This window comes from Pterocles gutturalis, unplaced genomic scaffold (genome assembly GCF_000699245.1).
Source record: "Pterocles gutturalis isolate BGI_N339 unplaced genomic scaffold, ASM69924v1 scaffold11768, whole genome shotgun sequence".
NCBI lineage: Eukaryota > Metazoa > Chordata > Aves > Pterocliformes > Pteroclidae > Pterocles > Pterocles gutturalis.
In genome coordinates, this window is record NW_010125656.1 from 10,380 (window position 1) to 30,270 (window position 19,891).

Here is a 19,891-nt window from a genome sequence, read left to right on the forward strand (position 1 = left end):
GATCTGGGAGAGGAAGCCCCTGGCAAGAGTGCCAGTGACCAGCAGCTGGGAATGTCAACATCTTCAGTTTATTAAAAAAAAAAAAAATTCTAATGTTTTGAAAGTAGGTGAATGGCGTAACAAATGTGGTTATCTTGTTTCAGGTGAGGAGGGTGATGCTGATTCCTGAAGGAATCTTGGATACAGCTGCAGGATCAAGCTGTTCATTCAGCAGCAGTATCCTGTGTGCCTTTTTGTACTGGATTTTCTTAGATTAATCGGATTTTTTTACAACTTGGTCTGTTGCTCTTAGCATCATCATTTCAACATTCTGCATCAGTTCTGAAAAATACTTCCAGTTAATGGAAATACAAGTAGTTCTTTGCAGTGAACTAACTTTGCTTCCTTTTAAATACTGAAGAATATCATTAATGCTTATTTTAAACCAAACTTGCAGGCGAAAGTATTCAAGTATGTGGCAGTTTTGAGCAGACTTGTAACTGGATAGAATTGTTAATTGGAAAAAAACCAAAACTACCACATAATTATTCTTTCTGCTCTGGGTTAGATTCAACGATGACCATAAAATCCTGATGTTTTAATAATACCTGTAATTGTGTTCTGTATCTTTTCTTTGTAGATTTTCTCTGGCTTTGAACAGCCATGCTACTCTGTTGCCAAAAATCAAGTAAAGCGAATGTGCGCATTTATTTTCCTGTTGAATTTGAAGAAGGTGATAGCTTCATATAGTCTCTGAAGGTAATTCTTTCTTTGCTTGAAGTTAAAAAGTTTGAGACTACTGATGTATTTGTGACAGATGCTATAATAAATATTTTTTGCTATTGTTTATATTTTTTCTGTCTGTGTTTTAAATAGTTAGCTTTAGTGTTAAGGTATGGAGGGGGTAATGTTTTATTACAATTTCACTTTATGTACATGAGATGTCTGGACAGATTCTCTCTTAAATATCACTTCAGCTTGGAAAGTGGTGTTCATATGAAAACTAGATACTATACAAGCCTTTTAACTCTGCTTAGATGGCAAAGAGCTTTTTTTGGTGGGTGCTCCATGGTGCTTGCTTTAAGCGTTGTGTTTACCATTTATTTCTAATTCTGCCTGGGCCACAGTGACAGATCTACTCTCTGTGAAAAGAAGTCTCTCTGTACACACAGCACTTATTAATTCTGAAACCTAGGCCAAAGAATTTAGTAAGAAGTTATTGCTAGCTTGTTCTTGGTGTTCAGCAGTTTTTGTCTATCTGATAACTTTGTCTATAGAGTGTATTCCTCTTTTTCCAATGTCAATTGGAGCTGGTACCACTGAGTACAGTAGAGTTCAAGTGTAAGCACAGCAAAACTGTTTGCATCAAATTTTTCATCTGGGGCTTTTCTTATTTGATACGGTTCTGTTTTTGAAGCCTTGGTGTGGAAATGCATGTTTTGACAGTTTATGTACTAAAATGAATGCTTGAAAAGTGTGCGGAAAGCCACATACCTTTCTTGAAAGAAAGCTCTTGTGGCTTTCTAGAATTATTCTGGTAAAACTCCTCCTCCCTCCCTATTTTAGTGGGGTTTTTTTGTTATTTTTCTTTGCAGTTTCTGTATTTTTTCTCTATGTAGGCACAGAGATAAATGGAAATTCAGACTCATTTTAGAATAATTTAATGAGCTCTGCAGACCTTGCATGTGTGTCCTGTTCATATCTCAGAGAAAGAGGGATTTCTTACATTTCCTATGGTAATTTAACTCAAAAAGTAATTTTTAATAATGTTATAAGAATATTGGTGAGAAGCTAAAACTTTTACAGCTTAACTTTCCATAACTCCTTCCACATCAAAAACATTTCAGGTCATTAGTGACTAGTGCTAGTTGTACTTCTGCAGCAGCTTTGTTATTCGTAAACTTCTGAGCTCCTATGGAAGAGAAGAGAAAAAGGCTCAAAAGTACAGTTCAGTGATAAAATCTCAGATGAAGTCTCAACGTACGAAGCAGTTCAGTGTTTTACATCTGTTGTGTACACTGGAAAAATATGTGCTTATAGTCACCCATCCAGATGCTTCTAGGACAGTGCGTTGGACCGCACTTTCTTGATTGTGCTGTATTTGCCATTAGTGACAAATTTAGCTAGTGCTGAAAATGGAGGACAATAGTTTTTAAAACTATTATTTAATTATGGGGAGATACAAAAATAAAATCTACATAATCTTGCCTTTTTTTCTTTTTATTTTGCTAATGCTTCCATATGGCTGAGTGAAAAAACTATGGGCAGGGATAGTAGTGAGAGCTAGGCTTTGTAGCTCTAAGTTGAGGAATTAATACCTGCAGCATAGATCATGCTGCTGTTTGTAAAGTCTAGAAAAAATGTCTGGAAATAACAGTATCTGGGGCTTTAAAAATGCATTTCTTAATTGAGAAAAAGCCAGGTAATGGTCTGAGATGGTGGCCTCAGCAACTGAAAGTCATTTTTTTTTTTTGAATTCTCCTCAGAGTGTATTTTCATGTGTTCTCCTAACCACCTCCATATGCAGAGGCTTACCTTGCCCATGTTTCTTGTCAGAGGAGCTTCTCTATGTCTAGGAATATGAGAACTGATGTATTCACCTGCTATATACCTAAAAGTATTTTTTCAAAGGCATTTATGTGTCTTTTTCATAACTTGTATGTGAAACTAAAACTTGATTTTTTTTTTTTTTTTGTTTACAGTTTCTAAATGGTTTTAGCAGTGGAAGTTACAAACTTCAGAGACCTAAAGAAATCATCATGAAGCTATATGTATTTCTGGTCAACACTGGAACTACCCTTACCTTTGACACAGAACTTGCTGTACAAAAGTAAGAAATGAATTGCATATTGTTTGGTTTGTTTTAAATTAGAAAAAAGAGTATATTTTTGTATACAGAGTTCTGCAGAATTGATACTCAGTGGTTTTTTGGTATGTCCATTTAGTTATCTTCTAGGTTTTCATATATTTGAGTGAATTTTGGGGTGGGTGTGGGTTGTTGGTTGGTTTTGTTTTTGTGGTGTGGTGGTTGTTTTTTTCTTTTTCTAGATTAGCTTTTTCAGTGCCTTGCAGGTAGTTGTGTGTGTTTGAGGCCCAATGAAAGAGTGGAGAGGTTATTTACTTTCTGGGGCAGTGGCAGAAGATGACCTGCTTTTATAGCTGAGTCTGGTGGTATGTTTGGTGATTTTTGGAAAAACTGTCGTAATGACTTCTGATCTTTTATGACCTTTTATTGGATAGCATTTTTATTTATGACTCCTCTGTAAAAGCTTTATTTTTTTACTGACTGGAGTCATAGAAGAAATTCTGCAGATTGGTCTTTCTTCTGTCAGTATATACTTACCCTGAAAAAAATGTGCACTCTGTAATATTTTTAGTTCAGATGCTAAAAAAACTGGCATATAGGTTTTTGTCTCATGTCCAGGATGGGTAAAAGTTGGTTCTGTCCTATGTTATAAGGCTCCACATTCCATTTCCCTTTTCCTGATATAGGACTCTGATTTAGTAAGTAAATTGGGCATAAATACCATGATAGCCCATATACCTCGGAGCTAGCAAGAGCCAAACTTACCGGCTGCCTTCATATTCTGTTAGTGATGAATGAATTGTAAGGAATTGAGACATTCTGTTCCTAAACCACGGTGAGGTATAACATCTGCACATACAACATAGTATGACATTTACAGTTATTATCCTAAATGCTTGATGTGATTTAATCCAGAATTTCAGCATGTTATCAGATCTTCTTGGAAGAAGACTGCTGATGAGTTACCGGTAATGCAGAGACTGTCTTCTTTTAGCTGATAGCTTATTAGCTGGATATCCAGAGTGCCAAACATGACAGCACTTAAGAAACTTAGAAATATGTCACTGTGCAGAATAAAAAGTAATAGTTCTTTAAAAAAAGTTCTGCTTTGACACAGACAAGTCACCTGCCTCTATTACAGGAGTATGTAAAATTAGAGACACAATTATGCTGGTAGTGCCATCTTCTCTTCCTTTTTTTTTTTCTTTTTTTTTTCTCTCCAGTGTGGCTGATCTGAAACATGCAATTCAAACAAAGTATAAGATTGCCATTCAGCACCAAGTCCTGGTTGTCAATGGAGGAGAGTGTATGGCACCAGACAGAAGAGTGTGTAGTTACAGTGCTGGAACAGTAAGTGCATACTGCATTCTTATAAACTGTCATTTATAGGGGAGGAAAAAGATGTTTCGTTAAAGGATTTTTAAGTATTTTTCAGTAGTGTACTGTTTGCTGGATTTTTTTGCTTTGAGCAACAGTATTCAGCTTATGCATTTAGATTTTAACACATTCTTAAGACATGTTACCCCCATGATGAAATAATTGGGGATTGACCAGTATTTCTTGTGGTTATTCAGTGTTTGGTTTTATTTTCTTTTTGATTATAGGACACAAATCCAATTTTTTTATTCAACAAAGAAATGATCTTGTGTGAACGTCCACCAGCTATCCCCAAAACCACGTTTTCAGCGGAGAATGAGATGGAATTGAAAGTAGAAGAATCTCTCATGATGCCTGCAGTGTTTCATACAGTAGCATCACGGACACAGCTTGCTGTGGTAAGTAAATTCTTACTGTATTCTTGCACACCGATGGAAAATAACCTTTTTATATGTCAGAGGGGAAGCTTGATATAAATTATGGAATGGTTTGTTCAAAAGACAGTAAGAATGGTGTCTTAGTGATGATGTATTCTTCAGAGCCTTTGTCTCAAAGTTTCAAGGTAGGTATTGAAATGTGCGTACTTCTTCAGCATGTTCAAAGCTGCTTTCAAAAACGTTTTGTAACAAGGCTTTACGGATGTGTGTGTTTGTGGCTTTTGCAAAATAAAAGCAGTCTGGTTGCTTTGGACCCATGCCTTAATGTTCTGCCTTATTTTCAGTGTCTTCAGTCTGCTTCAACCTTAAAACAGAAAACTTTATTATTTTGGAAATGTTGTTAACCCAAGTAGAAAATTATCAGTAAATTTTTTAATAGCACTTTGCCAAGCTTCTGTTTCATATTATATGTCTAAACAACTGATAAGGAATTAATTAAACTAAGTTTCCTTTGCCTAAAATTCACATCCATTGCTGTCAAGTGCTGGCTTTTAGTTGCATAGAAAGCAAACTTGTCAGAATTTCAATTTGATAATTCTGTATTATTTTGATGGGGGAACTAGTTCCCTGCAACGTGGCCAGTAAGATATCAAGTGTGCCTGCATTAGGAAGGGCTATGTGTTCAAGAGAGTGACACAATGCCTTCAGTAGCTGGACTGATCGCTTTTCTTCATGTCAGGAAATACTGCCCTCATTTTCCTTTTCAAATTTTACATTCTAAATACATTAAATATTTTTTTATAGCTCTAAAGATTATTTAAACTTCCAACGGCTGGGAGCAGGGGAATGCTTATGTGTAACACAAATGAATTGTAATACATGTTTTTAGCATGTTGTCTTGGTAATAAAGTTTGTTAGCTTCGGTAACAACTTTAATGCAGTCCAAAAGGATATGTAGTGCTTGAAGTGGCTAACACTGTACAGCTGAATTCAGAGAAAAGTGCCAAGTCTTGCATATAGTACAGGGTTTTTTTGGTTTTCCTCCTTGGCCTCCTGGTTTGTCAGGAAGGGAAAGTTAGCCTGAATAATCTGACCTTGACGTACTGTCTGATGTAAGGCAAGGACTGAGTAGTAGACTCTCTTCCTCTCTCCAGCACCTGTTGACAGTTACTGCTGACTTAGTAAATAGGACCTTGAGTTATTAGAAATCTGACATACAGACAAGAGTGGATATCAGTGTGAATCCAGCTAGGAGTGGGAGGTTTTCATTTGTGCTCCTTGAAGAGTGTGAAGATGCTGGTTTTAGCAGCTGAAACTGAAAGTGCTTTAAAACTGTTTTTTGGTGAGGTGTTAAGAGGATCTTATAAAAGTCAGCAAGACTGGTATCTGTTAAATGCTTAACATATTGATTTGATATGAAAGGGGGGCTGTACTAATTACATAGGCTTTGTGTTTGTGCTTTACTTAGGGTAATCGAAGTGAAAGGCAGTGGTACCCAGTCTCACATTTCTCGTTGTTGCTGTTTATTTTCTTTCTTCATCCCATCCCTGTTTTTGTGGTCTTGAAGCTACTTGATTTGGGTTTTGGTCTGGTGAAGTTAGTGTACACTGATAGAACAAATTTAATTCCTCTGGAGTAAGCTTTTTATATTCCAGGAGTTTTATAAAAAATACTCCTACTTAGACTTGAAAAGAATTGTTAGTGCTACCTTCTCTTCCCCTTGATTCTGAAGGGTGTATTAATGTGCAGAGCAAGCAAGTTTATTGCAGTGTTTCTGCTTTTAAATTAATTGTTTGTTTCTTTACTGGCTCATTCTGGTGGCAAGTCTTTTGTAAGGGAAGCCCATATTTCAGAAATACTCTTAAAAAGTCTCTGTGTGGAGTACAGCTTTTATTGGCCAACACACATATTTATCTAGAGACTGAAACGTTTATCTAGAGTGGTCCTGAGCTGATTTGCAAGAAGAAAATAAATCTTCCCATACGTGATGTCATCTATTAATATTATTACAGGATGGGGGAAGGAATTTAGTATTTCAAGATCTTTAGACATAGATCTACCTAGAATGGATGTTTTATTTTTAGCCTGCAGATCTGTCTTGAAAAAGATTTTCTGTTCTCCACTTCCAGTTGTTCCCTGCTGGTAAAAGGGCTACAATGATAGTAGATTCTTTTGTGAAAAACTTAGAAGTTTATGTAAAGACTGAAGAGGTACTAATATTTTGTAATCTGATATACTTTCATGCCCACAGTTAATTTTATCCAAGTTTTTCAGTCTTTCAAAACCATAGGCTCTGTGTTAGGCTGTGAAAATGCATTGGGTGGTCAGGAGAATGACAAAACCGTAGTTTATGGTGGAAGATTGGTAAATAGGCTATCGTGGCTTTAGATGTACCAAGATGTGAAACCTGTGTAGAGGAGTATTGCAGCAGTAATTCAGAAGAAACTGAAGGAGGACTGGGAACGTGGTTAGAACATTGATCTTCTTCAAGGTTCACCTTGAGCTTCTTGACTGGGGGGAAGAGAAAACATGGGATATTAATCCTTCTCAAAATTGATTAGATATGGGGAGAGCTAGAAAGGCTCTGAAGCTCTGTAGTTGTGAGGCTGATGCATCCAAAGCCACACTGAAAGTACTGTACGGGAGACTTCTTGCAAAATAGACTTGACAAATCTGCCTCATAATGATCCAAGCTTTGTCTTTTTATTAATTTTAGAGAGACAGTAACTTACCTTACTGGAAAAGCAGAGTGGCGGTACTTGATGGAGTGGTTTTGCCTGTTGTAATAATTTAGGGTAATTTAATTAATTAAATTTAATTAATATTTGCTACTAATACATGATAAAATGTTTTGTATTAGAAACATCAAAATTACAATCTAAATTCATTGTTCATTATAGAAAGCCTTACTTATTCTTGTCACCAATAAGAAACAGTGATGTGTAACTATGTAAAAGCAAGGGACAATCTTTGCTACCAATTTCTATTTAATTTGGTATCAGTGCTGCCCAGAGGATATACAGTATGATTTTAAAATCAGACTTGATATGAAATTGTAAACAGTATATGAAATAGTAAAAATTGCTTAGAAGATGGTTGTTAACTTACTGTGAAATCTCTTGGTGATCTCTGGTACCTCATGCCCTACGTCCACTTTAGTAATAGGCAAACTTGTTGTCTGGAGGATTATGACTATTTTGGGGTGTGAAGACTTTTTCTGTCTGAATTCTCCCTCATTTTAAACCTGCCTGAAAACTGTTGAATGGAATCAAGTTTTTTGGCATCTGTGACTTGGTCACTGTGCTGTAGAACTGCACGAAAGGTGTTCTTTTTAACCTTACCTTATTTTGAACCTTATTTGTACTGTAGAAAAAGGTATATAGATATTTCTGATTCACTTTTTTCTGGTCCATGCTTTTTATACACTGGTATATGGCCTTTAACTTTTTTCCATTATAACAAATGATTCTAGATTCTCCTTTAACAAATGTTTTTATTAATCCATGCATTTATTTCCACTCCATCATTTATTGCCTGTCTAAAGCTGACCATTATTGATTTAAATTCCACTTTTGGTTTCTGTGTTTTCTTTGCCATAATTTTCTGGTATCCTTAGTTACTATACAGCTACAAACAAAAGTCATCTTTTTGTTCAGTGGAGGCCCTGGCATTCTTAGAGCCTATTGTGTAGGGATATGCAAAAGCAGCTTTTTTTTTTTTTCCCCACTTGAAACCAATTTCATTAACTTATATGTAACCATTTTTTAATTTTAGTACATCCTAACTGAAAATCATTCCTGTGAAAAACTTATTACTGCCTGTTTGGCTTTCCACTCCACTGTGATTATTGTGTCAAAATACCATATTTTTTTTTTCTTTTTGCTTTCATGATTTTAACGTCTATGCAGATTTCCTGTTGATTACAGAAGATGTCATTATGTAGCATTTGTAGTATAAAGAATCAGTAGCTTGAAAGAAGCTATATCTGTTACCTTGTTGCTTTACCAATTAAACTGAAATTCTTGCCATAGGTTTTGTCACATATGATGCAATGTCTTTGTCTTGCAAACTTTTTTTATCAGGTAGTTCTTGGTCAGTGTTCGTTGCATCTACTGTCTGGCTTTTAAATCTCAGTTCAAGCAACTTTCTAAGCTTATTTTCATTTTCTGTCCCAATATCCTGGTTTCCTTTTGACTAAAAGCTTACCTTTGAGATGTCTGTGCCTAAAGGGTTACAGTTTGCCTTTTTACCGCTAGCCTAGTTTCCCACTTCTAGTTCAGCAGTTTTGGCCTTGAGCTGCTCTATGTGGACAGCGAGGTGCACAGAGTGCTTGCGAAAAGTTATGTATGCACCAGTGTAGGAACAGACAAACTGTTCTCTACACAGGGCGTTGTGCAATAAACTACATTGTGTGAATCTTGTCTGATCTTGTGGTCTTTTAACACTAGTGCTTAAAGTAATTTCTCATAGCTTAGCCTTTAGGAAAGCATTGTTTTTTTTTAGCCATCTAGTTGAAGCTCCCACTTTATTTGTCCCAGAAGGATATTGGAAACCTGGACTTTTTGTTAGTGGGCCTGTTTCACATTTCTTGTGATACTGGTGCTGTAATCATCAAACTGTCAATTCCGCTTGGTTTTTCTTTGAGAAGTGGTGATGAGGATGAGAAACTGTGTGGTCATTTCATTTGGTTGCTTGAAACCATGGTTGTTGTCATAGCACCTACATAATTCTTGGTTTAGTTCCAAACGCTTCGTAATACTTAAGCCAAGAAGCACAATCATGTTTCCTGAAAGCTGCATGTTTACCATTTAGAGAAATGCTCTTTCATTTCTACTAGAAAGCTGTTTTGAGACCCTTTGGAAAAGAGTTAATTAAAATCTTAATGTTCTTTAAGGAATTGTAATGTTTTCTAACGATTGTGTAGCTAAATTAGTGCTACTCATTCTTTTTGGCTAAATTACTCGTCTAATATCCAGACACACTCCTAGCTCCTCCACAGAAGTCCGGACTTCTTTGTGACTTGGATCAGTGATCGATCTCATAATCTTTTAAAGTAGCGGAGCTGGGTGGGGTTAAAATGAAATGGGTTTTAGTTGGAGGTATACTAAAAGATCTACCCTAAGGTATACTAAAATATATAGCATTTGTTTTGGTTCACCTTCGTAACCAGAATTATTAGATCAAGGTTTTAGAAAATTCACTAGAAGAGAAAGACTTGGGTGGCTTGGAATCAAGCTAGTGAGAGTTGTCACTTTGTACCATGGTTTGATTCCCTGGCTGTGGTGGTTTATGTCAGCTCCTTTTTTTGGCACTAAATTCTGTCACTTGACTTCTCCAAGCCTGCTCTTAATGCCAGAGTAAAGAGCTAGTGAAAACAGTGCTGAAGTCATTAAGCTATGACTTATAGAATACCTCATTTGGTATTATGCTGATAAATACTTTCTGAGTATGTAGTAAGTTGTGAACAAATGTTCAAAAGACGCAGTCACCAAAAATGACCAATATTGAAGGAGAATGGAATAATCATCTGTCTAATCAAAGAAGAGAAATTGCCATGAAATATCAGTGTCTCCCTCAGAGTGAAGTTAGCTGTTCCCATTACAGGTTTTAAAAGCTGAAAGCTTTAAGTGGTTAATCTATTATCTTTACTGATGCTGTAGTTGGAGGTGTATGACTTAGATAACGATCTTGGTTACAAATTTTGGTGAGCAAGATGATGGTTACCTTTTGTGAAAGCGTTTTATCTGCTGTTATGGGCATGTGTAATTTCACTTTCAAGGATTTTTTTTTTTTTTTTGTTGGTCTGAGGTTGGTTTTTTTTAGGCTGACTGAAACCTGTAAGGAGTCCTTTCTACAGGATTTCAGATACATGGCAATAGAGGACTTTGATGACTTGTTTCCTTTTACTACAGGGTTGTAGAGAGTGGAAAGAACCCTGCATTTCCTGAGAACTTTTGTTCTATAGAGGTAAGTCCAAAGACCACTTAAGACAAACAGAACTTGCCTGGATTTTTTCATTCAGGTGAGCAGAATTACAACAGTAGGATACAAAGACAAAGTCTTAATTAATGGAAATACTTGACCAGTTAGTTTCTGGTTTAGATAAAATGGACTTTGTTTCTTCTACTGATTTTGATTGAAAAGTACTAAATTGAAGTAATTCTAATCAGAAGAATCACCTAAATTTAAATTACGATGATCAAAGGAAGTAATTCAAGTAAACGTTCTGTTGAAGTATCCAGCCAGAGATAAAAATCCTTCTGGTGGGACTGTGAATTTCTGGACAAATTAGGAAGTGAAGATGCCTTTATTTACTCTTTAACATGACAGCTGATTGAGCTAATTGAGATTAGCCTGGGTTTGTCTAGCCTTGTACTGGTAGTCGTGCTTCTTGAGGTCCACATTCCGGTGGTATGGTGAAGCTGTCAGTACTCCAGGTATGCTGGTACAGCCGAGTGAGGTGGATGTAGCTTTACAAGGCAACTGAAGTTAATTTTTACGCTCTGTGAGCTGTTGAGTGTCTGCCAATTACCCTTGAGCGGATCTGTGAAAAATCAATGACAAAAGCAAGCCTGTTGTTAAGCAGGCTTCGTTTTCTGTGCTGGAGCTAGCAAATTTACCAAGAAGTGTTAAAACATATGTTGGATTGCGGGCCTTTATTTATATGCCTGGCGTAATTCAGTTTTTAGGCTTGATTCATTTAGCAGAGAGCTGCTTAATTCTTTTCTGTATACAGACATACCAGTTATGTGAAATAGATTGGTCTTGATCCTTCTAAAATAGCCTGAGGAGGTCTCCCTAGAAATGTTGTCTAGGGAGATGGTAGGAAGGAGCCAAATCACTTGAAGATGTATTTCAGTAGCGATGGAATGATAAGAAGGATATATATCTGTGCAGTTTTTAATTTAACTACTTTTAAGTGACGAGATAATCCAAAGGATGCAAAAAGCTTCACCACTTCATTTTGTTGCAGCAAGCCCTCGGATACTGAAAGCAGGGTTGTAGGATTGACTGAAGTATTTTCTTCGTGACCCCTCCATGCAGCATTAAAAAGTAAAGCAATAGTTTAACATAGTGTTCTTGTTCCTTGGATTGTTATCTGCTTATATAGTCTAAGACTGAAACAGTTCTGACAGGTGGGCAAATGGTCACTCTGTGTGGTTTGAACTTTGTTAGAACCAACTACTTCAGCTCCCTGAATTCAGAGTAATATTCTGTACTATTTGAATGTAATGAGATTGTTTCATGCTATTGACTAAGGAACCAGCACCAAAAGCAGTACCGGGTTCCTCTGGACTCTAATTGTGTTTGCATTCATCCATGCGGACAGAGTTCTAGTGCTTGCCCCCCACCACCCAGAGAAAATTTCTTCAGCACTTGGGATACACATGTAAAAATAAGTTTGTGAGGATAAGATGGATTGCTGCTGTAATATCTTGCATATGTGCCCTGTAACAGTCATGTCTCTGTTCAGTTGTACAGTTTGACTTGTAGTGTGTTAGCTTGCAGATAACTTTATTTGAAAGAAACTTAGCTTTGTTTTCAGGCAGATTAATTTTGAGCTCAATCTTAGTTCAGTTGAGCTCTAAATAGTTCAGAGAAAATCTTTTGTCTCTCAGTATCACATCTATGGTTTCTTTCATAAGGGGATTTTTTTTTTTCTAATCTTCATGTCTCCTGTGTATACAACAATAATTTGATAATTCATGCCTGATTGAATACTTAGATGGCATTGGGGTATTTTTATTTTTATATAAGAGTTCCTTTGGGTGTGTCTCTGTTGTATGACAGGTCCTGACACTTATTAGGATGCCCTTCTGTTATATAGTTTCTAAAAAATAAAGAAATATGAATTTGCCCCTCTGTGAAATACTGTTGTGTACTCTCACTTTTCTAGGAGTCAGAGTGCTGGAACGCAAGCTTCTGGTTTGGTTAAATTTGGGTAAACTGCCATAAGTTAGACTCCTACAGAGTGTCAGTGCTGGTCATCGGTAGTGTAACAAGCAATCTCAGTTGTAATGATTTTTTTTTTTTCCCCTGGCTAAAATTTGGTAACTTATGACTTCTGTTTGGCATCTGAAAGTGTTTTGTTGAGGAATCAACCTTGTTAAAACTAAAATGTTAAATTGACAATGTTTAGGTTCTCAAGGGAGCATCAAGAATGACATATAACAAAGCTTCATAGGACAACACTAACTTGTAACTTTTGACTTCCATCGGGAACATGCTAACTAGATCTAGCTAAGAAAGCACCCGCTGGCCGCTAGTTAAGAGTGTGCCTCAAGGTGGGAAATCTGGTCGTATCAAGCCTAGTGTATACATTTCCTTATGACACATTGAACTGTGCTGGGCTAAGTGAGTTTGTCCACAGGAAAACAGAACTCAAAAAAGCCTCTACCCAGGGCTTTTAAAGAAATGTTTTTATTTGAAGGTGGGAGGAGTCCAGTCTTTACTTTCCCCAGTAAACTGTGATACTCACTTGAAGGAACTGCGTAAAAAGTCTTTATGATCAGTTTTGATTTTGTAGATGGCTTGTGATGTTCTAGTCTTCAGACTACTGTGTGCTTCTGCATACACTCTCACTTCTGGAATTATTGCCAGGAGTTAGGAGGAAGAAGACTTTGGGAAGAGAATAGCGTTTGTGAGTTGAAAGTAAACTGCTTGTGAACGTTCCCAGGACACTCGCTAGAACACAGCGGGGATATTCAATTACCTTTCCAGCTTCATATTTTTGGTGTATTTTTTAGTGTACCTTAGGGTAAAACAGCCTGTTATTTTGGTTCTTAATATGATAATTGAGGAAGCAGTAATTCTGCTTTTTTATGTGCTGTGGAATTTGCCTGTGAGTAACTTGTATACAAAGTGATTTTAAGAAAATAATTAAATGCTCAAGTTGTCAATATTTCATTTGTCATCTTAAGTGAATTTAAATTGTATAGACGAACTGTAGGTAGTCCGAAGAAAATGACTTGCGGATTTCAGCATTATCTGGATGCCATCCCAGTTGTGTTATCAGTTGATTTTTTTAACCTAGGAAGTACAGCAAATAAAATAACTGTTCTTTTCAGACTGGAAATCCTTATTCTTCTGTGCACAGAAAGTGACCAAAGTTCAGAAAACAAGACAAGTTGCATCTTTACTATGAAGTGATAGAATTTTATAGTAGCTTTTTATTTCCTTGGAGTTGCATGTGTAAGTATGCTTGTATAGTCGTTGTTCGTCTGCTGATAGCCTAGATACCAGTGATTTGAAGGAATTTTGCCATGCTGCTTGAGACAAGGCTTGGACTCTTAAAAAAATGAGAGGGTGTTCATAACTTTCAGCTTTTGTCAATATTAATTCTGAATTGTTTGGATAAAATGCTCTGTGGTTTTGTGGTTTATTTCAGGAAGATAATTTTTGTTGGGCTCTGAGGTTTCTTGTCTATGCATATGTGCTGCTAACCATGTGTTCAGCAGCAAATGCATTCTGAAATCTACTGATGTGCTGGGTTTTAACACGGCTTTCTCACTCTGTGTGTGTATAACTTGTTTCTCCGTGCATGGTTTCTCACATGTACTATAGCAGAGGAAAGTTACCTGTTCAGTCCTGGTTTAACAGTATGCTCAACCTGCAAAAAGTAGTAGGTCTTTATTTCTTGGAGGGTCAGTAGATATCAAAACCCAACATACTTGTATGCTTAGGAGAATATTTTCCATGTCATAGGTTATTGATAAAGTACTGAGCTGAAGGATTTATTGTATAACTTTGGTTTTACTTTCTCATTTTGGTGTTTGAGTAGTAAGCCCTTTGTGGGGGACAGTCTGTTCTCTTAAACTGGTAAACTTAAAATAGTTCTTCCTACTAGTTAAAACTTTGGGATGGAATATCATGGGCATTGCTGTTAGTGCACTTTTAGTAATATATGGTACTTGCCGTATGTAGGTCTCTTTTAACCCTGCCAAGTTGCATGGTAATTAAATTCTCCCCTTCCTATGGCAGTAAAATGCCTCCATGTCATCCAGTTGTTAGCAGAAGAGCTTCCATGCTCGTTTGAATATACCAGGTTTCAGGGTGCGTTTTAGAGTTTTGTGGATGCTCTGCACTGCTGCTCATCATGTTGCATCTGGTTTATTAACTTCATATAATTAACTTCAATTCATGATCTGCCGTGCTGTTTTCCTCGTGCATCTCTTCTTGCGTCTGATGCACCTGCACTTCTGCTGACTGATCCTGCAATTCAGTGTCTTGTTCTGACCTTCTGCTTGGCTCATTAACAGTTTTCTTCTTCATGGACCTTGTTTGCCAGCTGCTTCTATCAGATTAGCACAAGCATTGTTATTCGTGTATGTGTGCACTGAATATTTTATATTAGCAGCATTTAATTTTTTAAAGTTTTTTTGGAACTGCAACTTTCACCTGCCTGTTCTGAAGATATTTCTCAGCAAATAATCTATACATTTTTTTCTTGTCTAATTAAATTTTTTATTTGATAATAAAGGAAGTTTCCTTTTTAATTGAAGTTTTAAGGTGTACACCTTTTTAGCTATCTAAATTTAACATTTTTAATGTTAATATTTTCTAAATGTCTCACTTCAATGTTTTATATAGTTACCACAGTAATAACCTGAAGTGATTTCTATTTTTTGTGGATTTTTTTTTTTTTTTGCAGGAAATGTATGAGGTTGCCAAGAAGCTTTGCTCCTTTTGTGAAGGTCTTGTACATGATGAGCATCTTCAGCATCAAGGCTGGGCTGCCATAATGGCCAACTTGGAAGATTGTACATACTCTTACCAAAAGCTACTTTTCAAGTTTGAAAATGTATATTCAAGCTATTTGCAGTCCATAGATGAAATCAAGTTGAAACTTACCCAGTAGGTTTGCCATTAAACTTCAGCCTCAATCTCCAAAGTTATTGTATTTTAAACTTATTTTTTGAGTGTTGTGTGTCTGGTGCTAGTTCCAGTGAATCAAGCATGTATTTGACTGTGTGTCATGAAGAACATTCTTTCTGTTTTATGCTACCCATTTTTTCAACTGGCATTTTTTCTTTGTATTCATCAGCACACAGAAACCTGTACTGAAATATGTGGAAGATATGCTCGTTATTGAACAGCTGTTTAAGAGCTAATGTGCACTAGAAATAGCTAGATAATAAATTTAGACATTAATCAAAAATTTTAAATAACACATTTTACACTTTTGAATTCATTGCTTTTTAATACACTTGAGCAGATATTAAGAATTATGCTCTGTGTTGAAAGTATGAAGTCATAACACAAACTTTGGGTGTATATGTATACCTTTGAGGGGTTGTGTGTGTATATATATGTGTTTTATATATATATATGTGGATGTTGTTATATATATGTAGATGTTACTTCAAGGAAAGATCTTACTTCTTTCTGGACACTATAGTATTATGGTATTTCTGTGAGAGCTCGGCCTAATAGAATGTAAGTAGATGCTGGATACTTAGAGAAATAAAGCATAAATATGTTTTACCTTCTAATAAAAATGTTGGACTTCATAGCTTTTACTAAATATATAGAAACTATGCAAACTCAGCAGAAGTAGTCAGCCAGAGGATGCTCCGTCTTTGCTAATAACCATTGGTATCCATGCAGATTGGAAACATAAAAGTGACAGTTGTGTGTTTAAAAAAAAAAAAAGGCTTAGTTTATGAAACTGTCATGATGATGATACTGATGACAGCATTTTGAAAGGGTGGTTACCAAATTAATTTTGAAATCTGCTTCAATTCTGAAATAAGTAATACTTCATGTTATGGGTGGCTTGTATTTAAGTTATGTCACATTGGCTTCTAGATACTGATGTTTTTTTCTTTTCACCCTTTTTGAAAAAGCTTGGGTTCTGCTGTTTCTGTCATGGCCAAGATACCACTGCTGGAGTGCCTAACAAGACATAGTTACAGAGAGTGTTTAGGAAGACTGGATTCTTCACCTGAGCATGGAGGGGCAGAAAGTGAAGAAACTGAGGATGGGAAATCTGCTGAATTGGTGCTTCATTCTGATGTATCTAAAGTGAACAATAAATCAATGTTAGCCTCATTTTGCAAGTCAGTTGAACATTCAGCTTTGGAAGGCACAGATCCTGAAAACGTAAAAGGTAAAGAGTCTGGTCAAAATGCTACTGTCCAGGATGATGAAACGTCAGTAGAACTGAAAGATGATGAGCAGCCTTCCTTCAATGTGTCTTTGTTAGACTGGATAAATGTTCAAGATAGACCTAACGATGTTGAGTCGCTGGTCAGAAAATGTTTTGATTCCATGAGCAGGGTAAGTTAACAACGTTTTAAAAATCAAATTATATTGCATTGAATGTTGCTGTTAATTTTCCAGATGACAATGCTTTTGAAGTGACTCTACTTTTTGTAACTAATTTTTTTCTCAGATAACTTTCTGAATGGAGACCAAAGCAGAGATTAGGGGAGGTGGGAAGTTTTAAGAGTTCTTGGATGTTAGGAATTTGACCTTTAGAAAAATGTGTAACTTCATAATGAATGCTTGTTATCTTTCTTATTTCTCAAATAGCCATTCCTGTTTGAAAGGCAGTAGCTTCTTGTAGCGTGTAAGCAAAGTGATGTCACTTCTCTGCTTTCTTTCCCTTTTTCATAAAAATTACGCTTATAATGAAAGTAAAGATTTTCCTGGACTAAAGTTAATGGTCTTAGTGTTAAAAAATCTGAAGTCTTTAACCACATCAATTTGTCTTATATTTTAATAATTGTGATCAGTTTCATACTATATGTGCATTTTTTATTAGCTGATACCAATGCGTTCAGAATAGCCCAACATGTCAGTTTGTATTTCTGCTGCTGGTAGGATAACACAGTACTCACTTTCTTTATTTTCCCAATGATTATTTCTTTCTTTGCTTTGGCTGTAGCTGATATTTCTTACATTGTCTAGCCTTGTTTGCATATTTATAATTTTCATAGAATATCTCAAGTTAGGAGAGACCTGTAAGGATCATCTAGTCCAATTTTATATTATAACAACTCAATATACCTTGAACAAAGAAAACAATTTCCATTGTCTTTGACACTTTATTTCCTTCTTAAGGTAGAACTGGAAGATTGTCTCAGTTATGTCTAAACCCCATCTATTGTGGGGAACATTATGATGTGGTCGGTTCTGTACATTGATTTTTCAATTCTGTCTTTAAAGTAGTTGAAGAATTGGGCTTAATATCAAGGACTGCTTAAGATTATGAGCTGTCGAAATTGTAGTAATACATAAAAGGCTAAGAGAAAGATTGAACTTGACAAGTTCTTTTCTTTAGCAAAAACAATATTCGCATATGTATTCCCAGTCGCTGAAGTCTGAGACAGTCCTCTGTCCTGTTTGTTCAGTAATGCTACAAGGTGCTTTCGACTCTTTCTACAGTAGTAACAAAACCCAGTTGTTCAGTTGTGAGAGAATAAATCCACTTCGTACGTAATATTAACAGGGCACAAATGTCATGTCTCTTTTTAAGGGACAGCTCTTAAACAGTTGCTTCCAAATAAATTATAGTGATACTAAAGATAGAAGAATTAAAAAATAACCATTTTAGTTAAATACTTATGGTACCTTTTTTGAAGAGCCTCTAGTCTTATCTGTACGTCATGTGTTCTGGAGAGACTGTCCTGTAATTGTGCGCTTTTCTGTCCATGCCTTATCTGAGACTAGTCAGAAGTCCTTTGTTTCAGCAGTTGTAATTGTTTTGTAATTTAAGATGATTTTTATAGGGAAAAAATATGATTGCTCCTGCAAAAATAAAGTTTCTTTTTGTTTTCTTGGCATAAGCAGAATTGGCAGGTGGGGAAAAACAGTTTAGTCAGACTATTCTGGCTGCCATTAGAACAACTGTGATCAATACTGATCTATTTTGGTTCTCAAAAGAATCAAAGCTTTGCAGTAATGTGATAGTTCCTAGTTTTCCTTAGGAAAACATTAAATTTACTCTATTACAATAGCAGCACAAAGGATTGAATCTCTGCCTACTATTGATTTAGAATTAGTTTGAAAACAGAATTGGCCTGTAGTTGAAAAGGAAAAGAAAATACTAAATAAAATTCTTGCAACACAATTGTTCTTCTAGTATTTACTTGAGATGACACTTTTAACATAGCAAGTTAAAAATAAACTGTCACTAATTTTCTCACTCCCCCCCATTCTCCCCATACCTTTTCCTTGGAAATATGAACTGTACAAATCCTTTGCGATTGCAATTCTTCTTTGAAACTCTGAATTCAGGTAAGATTTTCGTGAAAGTGTATAGCATCAGAGTACAGGCTTTATACCTTTGATACTGGTAGTCTTGGCAGAACTGGTGTTGCGCACAGTGCTGCTAGGTGTGTGGTTCTTCTAGCCTCTGGGTGTTTCTACAAAATGATGCTTCTCATGGCAGAAACCTTTCTTTGTAAAAAGAGTTAAAGCACATTTAGTTTATGAAGGTAAAAAGAAAGAAAACCACCTATTGTTCTTTTGTGTGTTAAGAAACTGTTCTGGAGTAATTCAGGATGCTACAGGGGAGTAATCCTGAACAGGATGGCAGTGAAGATGATCCTATTAAAGCAGTCTGGTTTAATCCCAGAGACTGTTTTTATTACTGGTTCTTGAAGATGGGCAGGCAACTCACTTGAGAAAGACCAAGATTCATAATATCATTCATAACGTAGTAAATCTTTTTTCAGGGTTAATTTGTGTGCTCTGTAAGTGGCATAAACCCTGCATGTTGATGAAAGAAGCCAGTGCTGTGACAGCTACTCTGAGCTCCCAGGATAGGGTGCTTTTCACTAGATTCTCATATCAGAGATAGCATACCATAACCATTTTGGATAAATTTGGGCAAATTTGTTCATATTCAGCTAACACCTAGTGACTCTTAATGTGTTCCTAACTATTATATTCCAGGTTTAGACTAAACTCTGCCCTACATAGGCTGTTGCAATTACCTATGGTTTTTTTTTCAGAATTAAGGAAATAAAATCTTTTTATTTGTGTCACTACTCTTATAATGAAACTTGACATGCCCCCCTTGATACCAGTGGACATTGGTAGCCTCTTAATGTTTCAAACGCTTCCTTTGTGGATAATGGCCTGTGAAGGAATATGATGAAATAATTTTAAAAATGTGTTTTTATGTATTATTTTTCCATAGTTTATTTTCCAGTTGCTTAGAACTGATCTGCTTGTCTGAGGAATCGCTTAAAACATTGATTTAGTGGGAAAAGGCTGTCACCCTCCCTGCTGCTAATCCCTGGTTAGATTAAAAGTAAAAGAAAAATATTAAGATTATAAAAACTCATGTAGCTAGCTTATGTCACCTTTCAATATGTCAACTGCTTGTCAATTATTTTTTTTT

At 36.0% G+C, this 19,891-nt stretch overlaps 1 protein-coding gene across 1 annotated transcript; it reads left to right on the forward strand.

Annotated features, from left to right (window-relative positions):
- Window positions 1-619: 619 nt before the first annotated feature.
- Window positions 620-16,818, forward strand: LOC104465558 (RB1-inducible coiled-coil protein 1-like; the record flags this gene model as incomplete). Its single annotated transcript, XM_010078654.1, has 6 exons — window positions 620-738; window positions 2,682-2,809; window positions 4,009-4,135; window positions 4,390-4,560; window positions 15,191-15,393; window positions 16,386-16,818. Coding segments are annotated over exons 2-6 (1,005 nt in total), but the record flags the coding sequence as incomplete, so codon positions are not given.
- Between the last annotated feature and the right edge of the window lie 3,073 nt (window positions 16,819-19,891).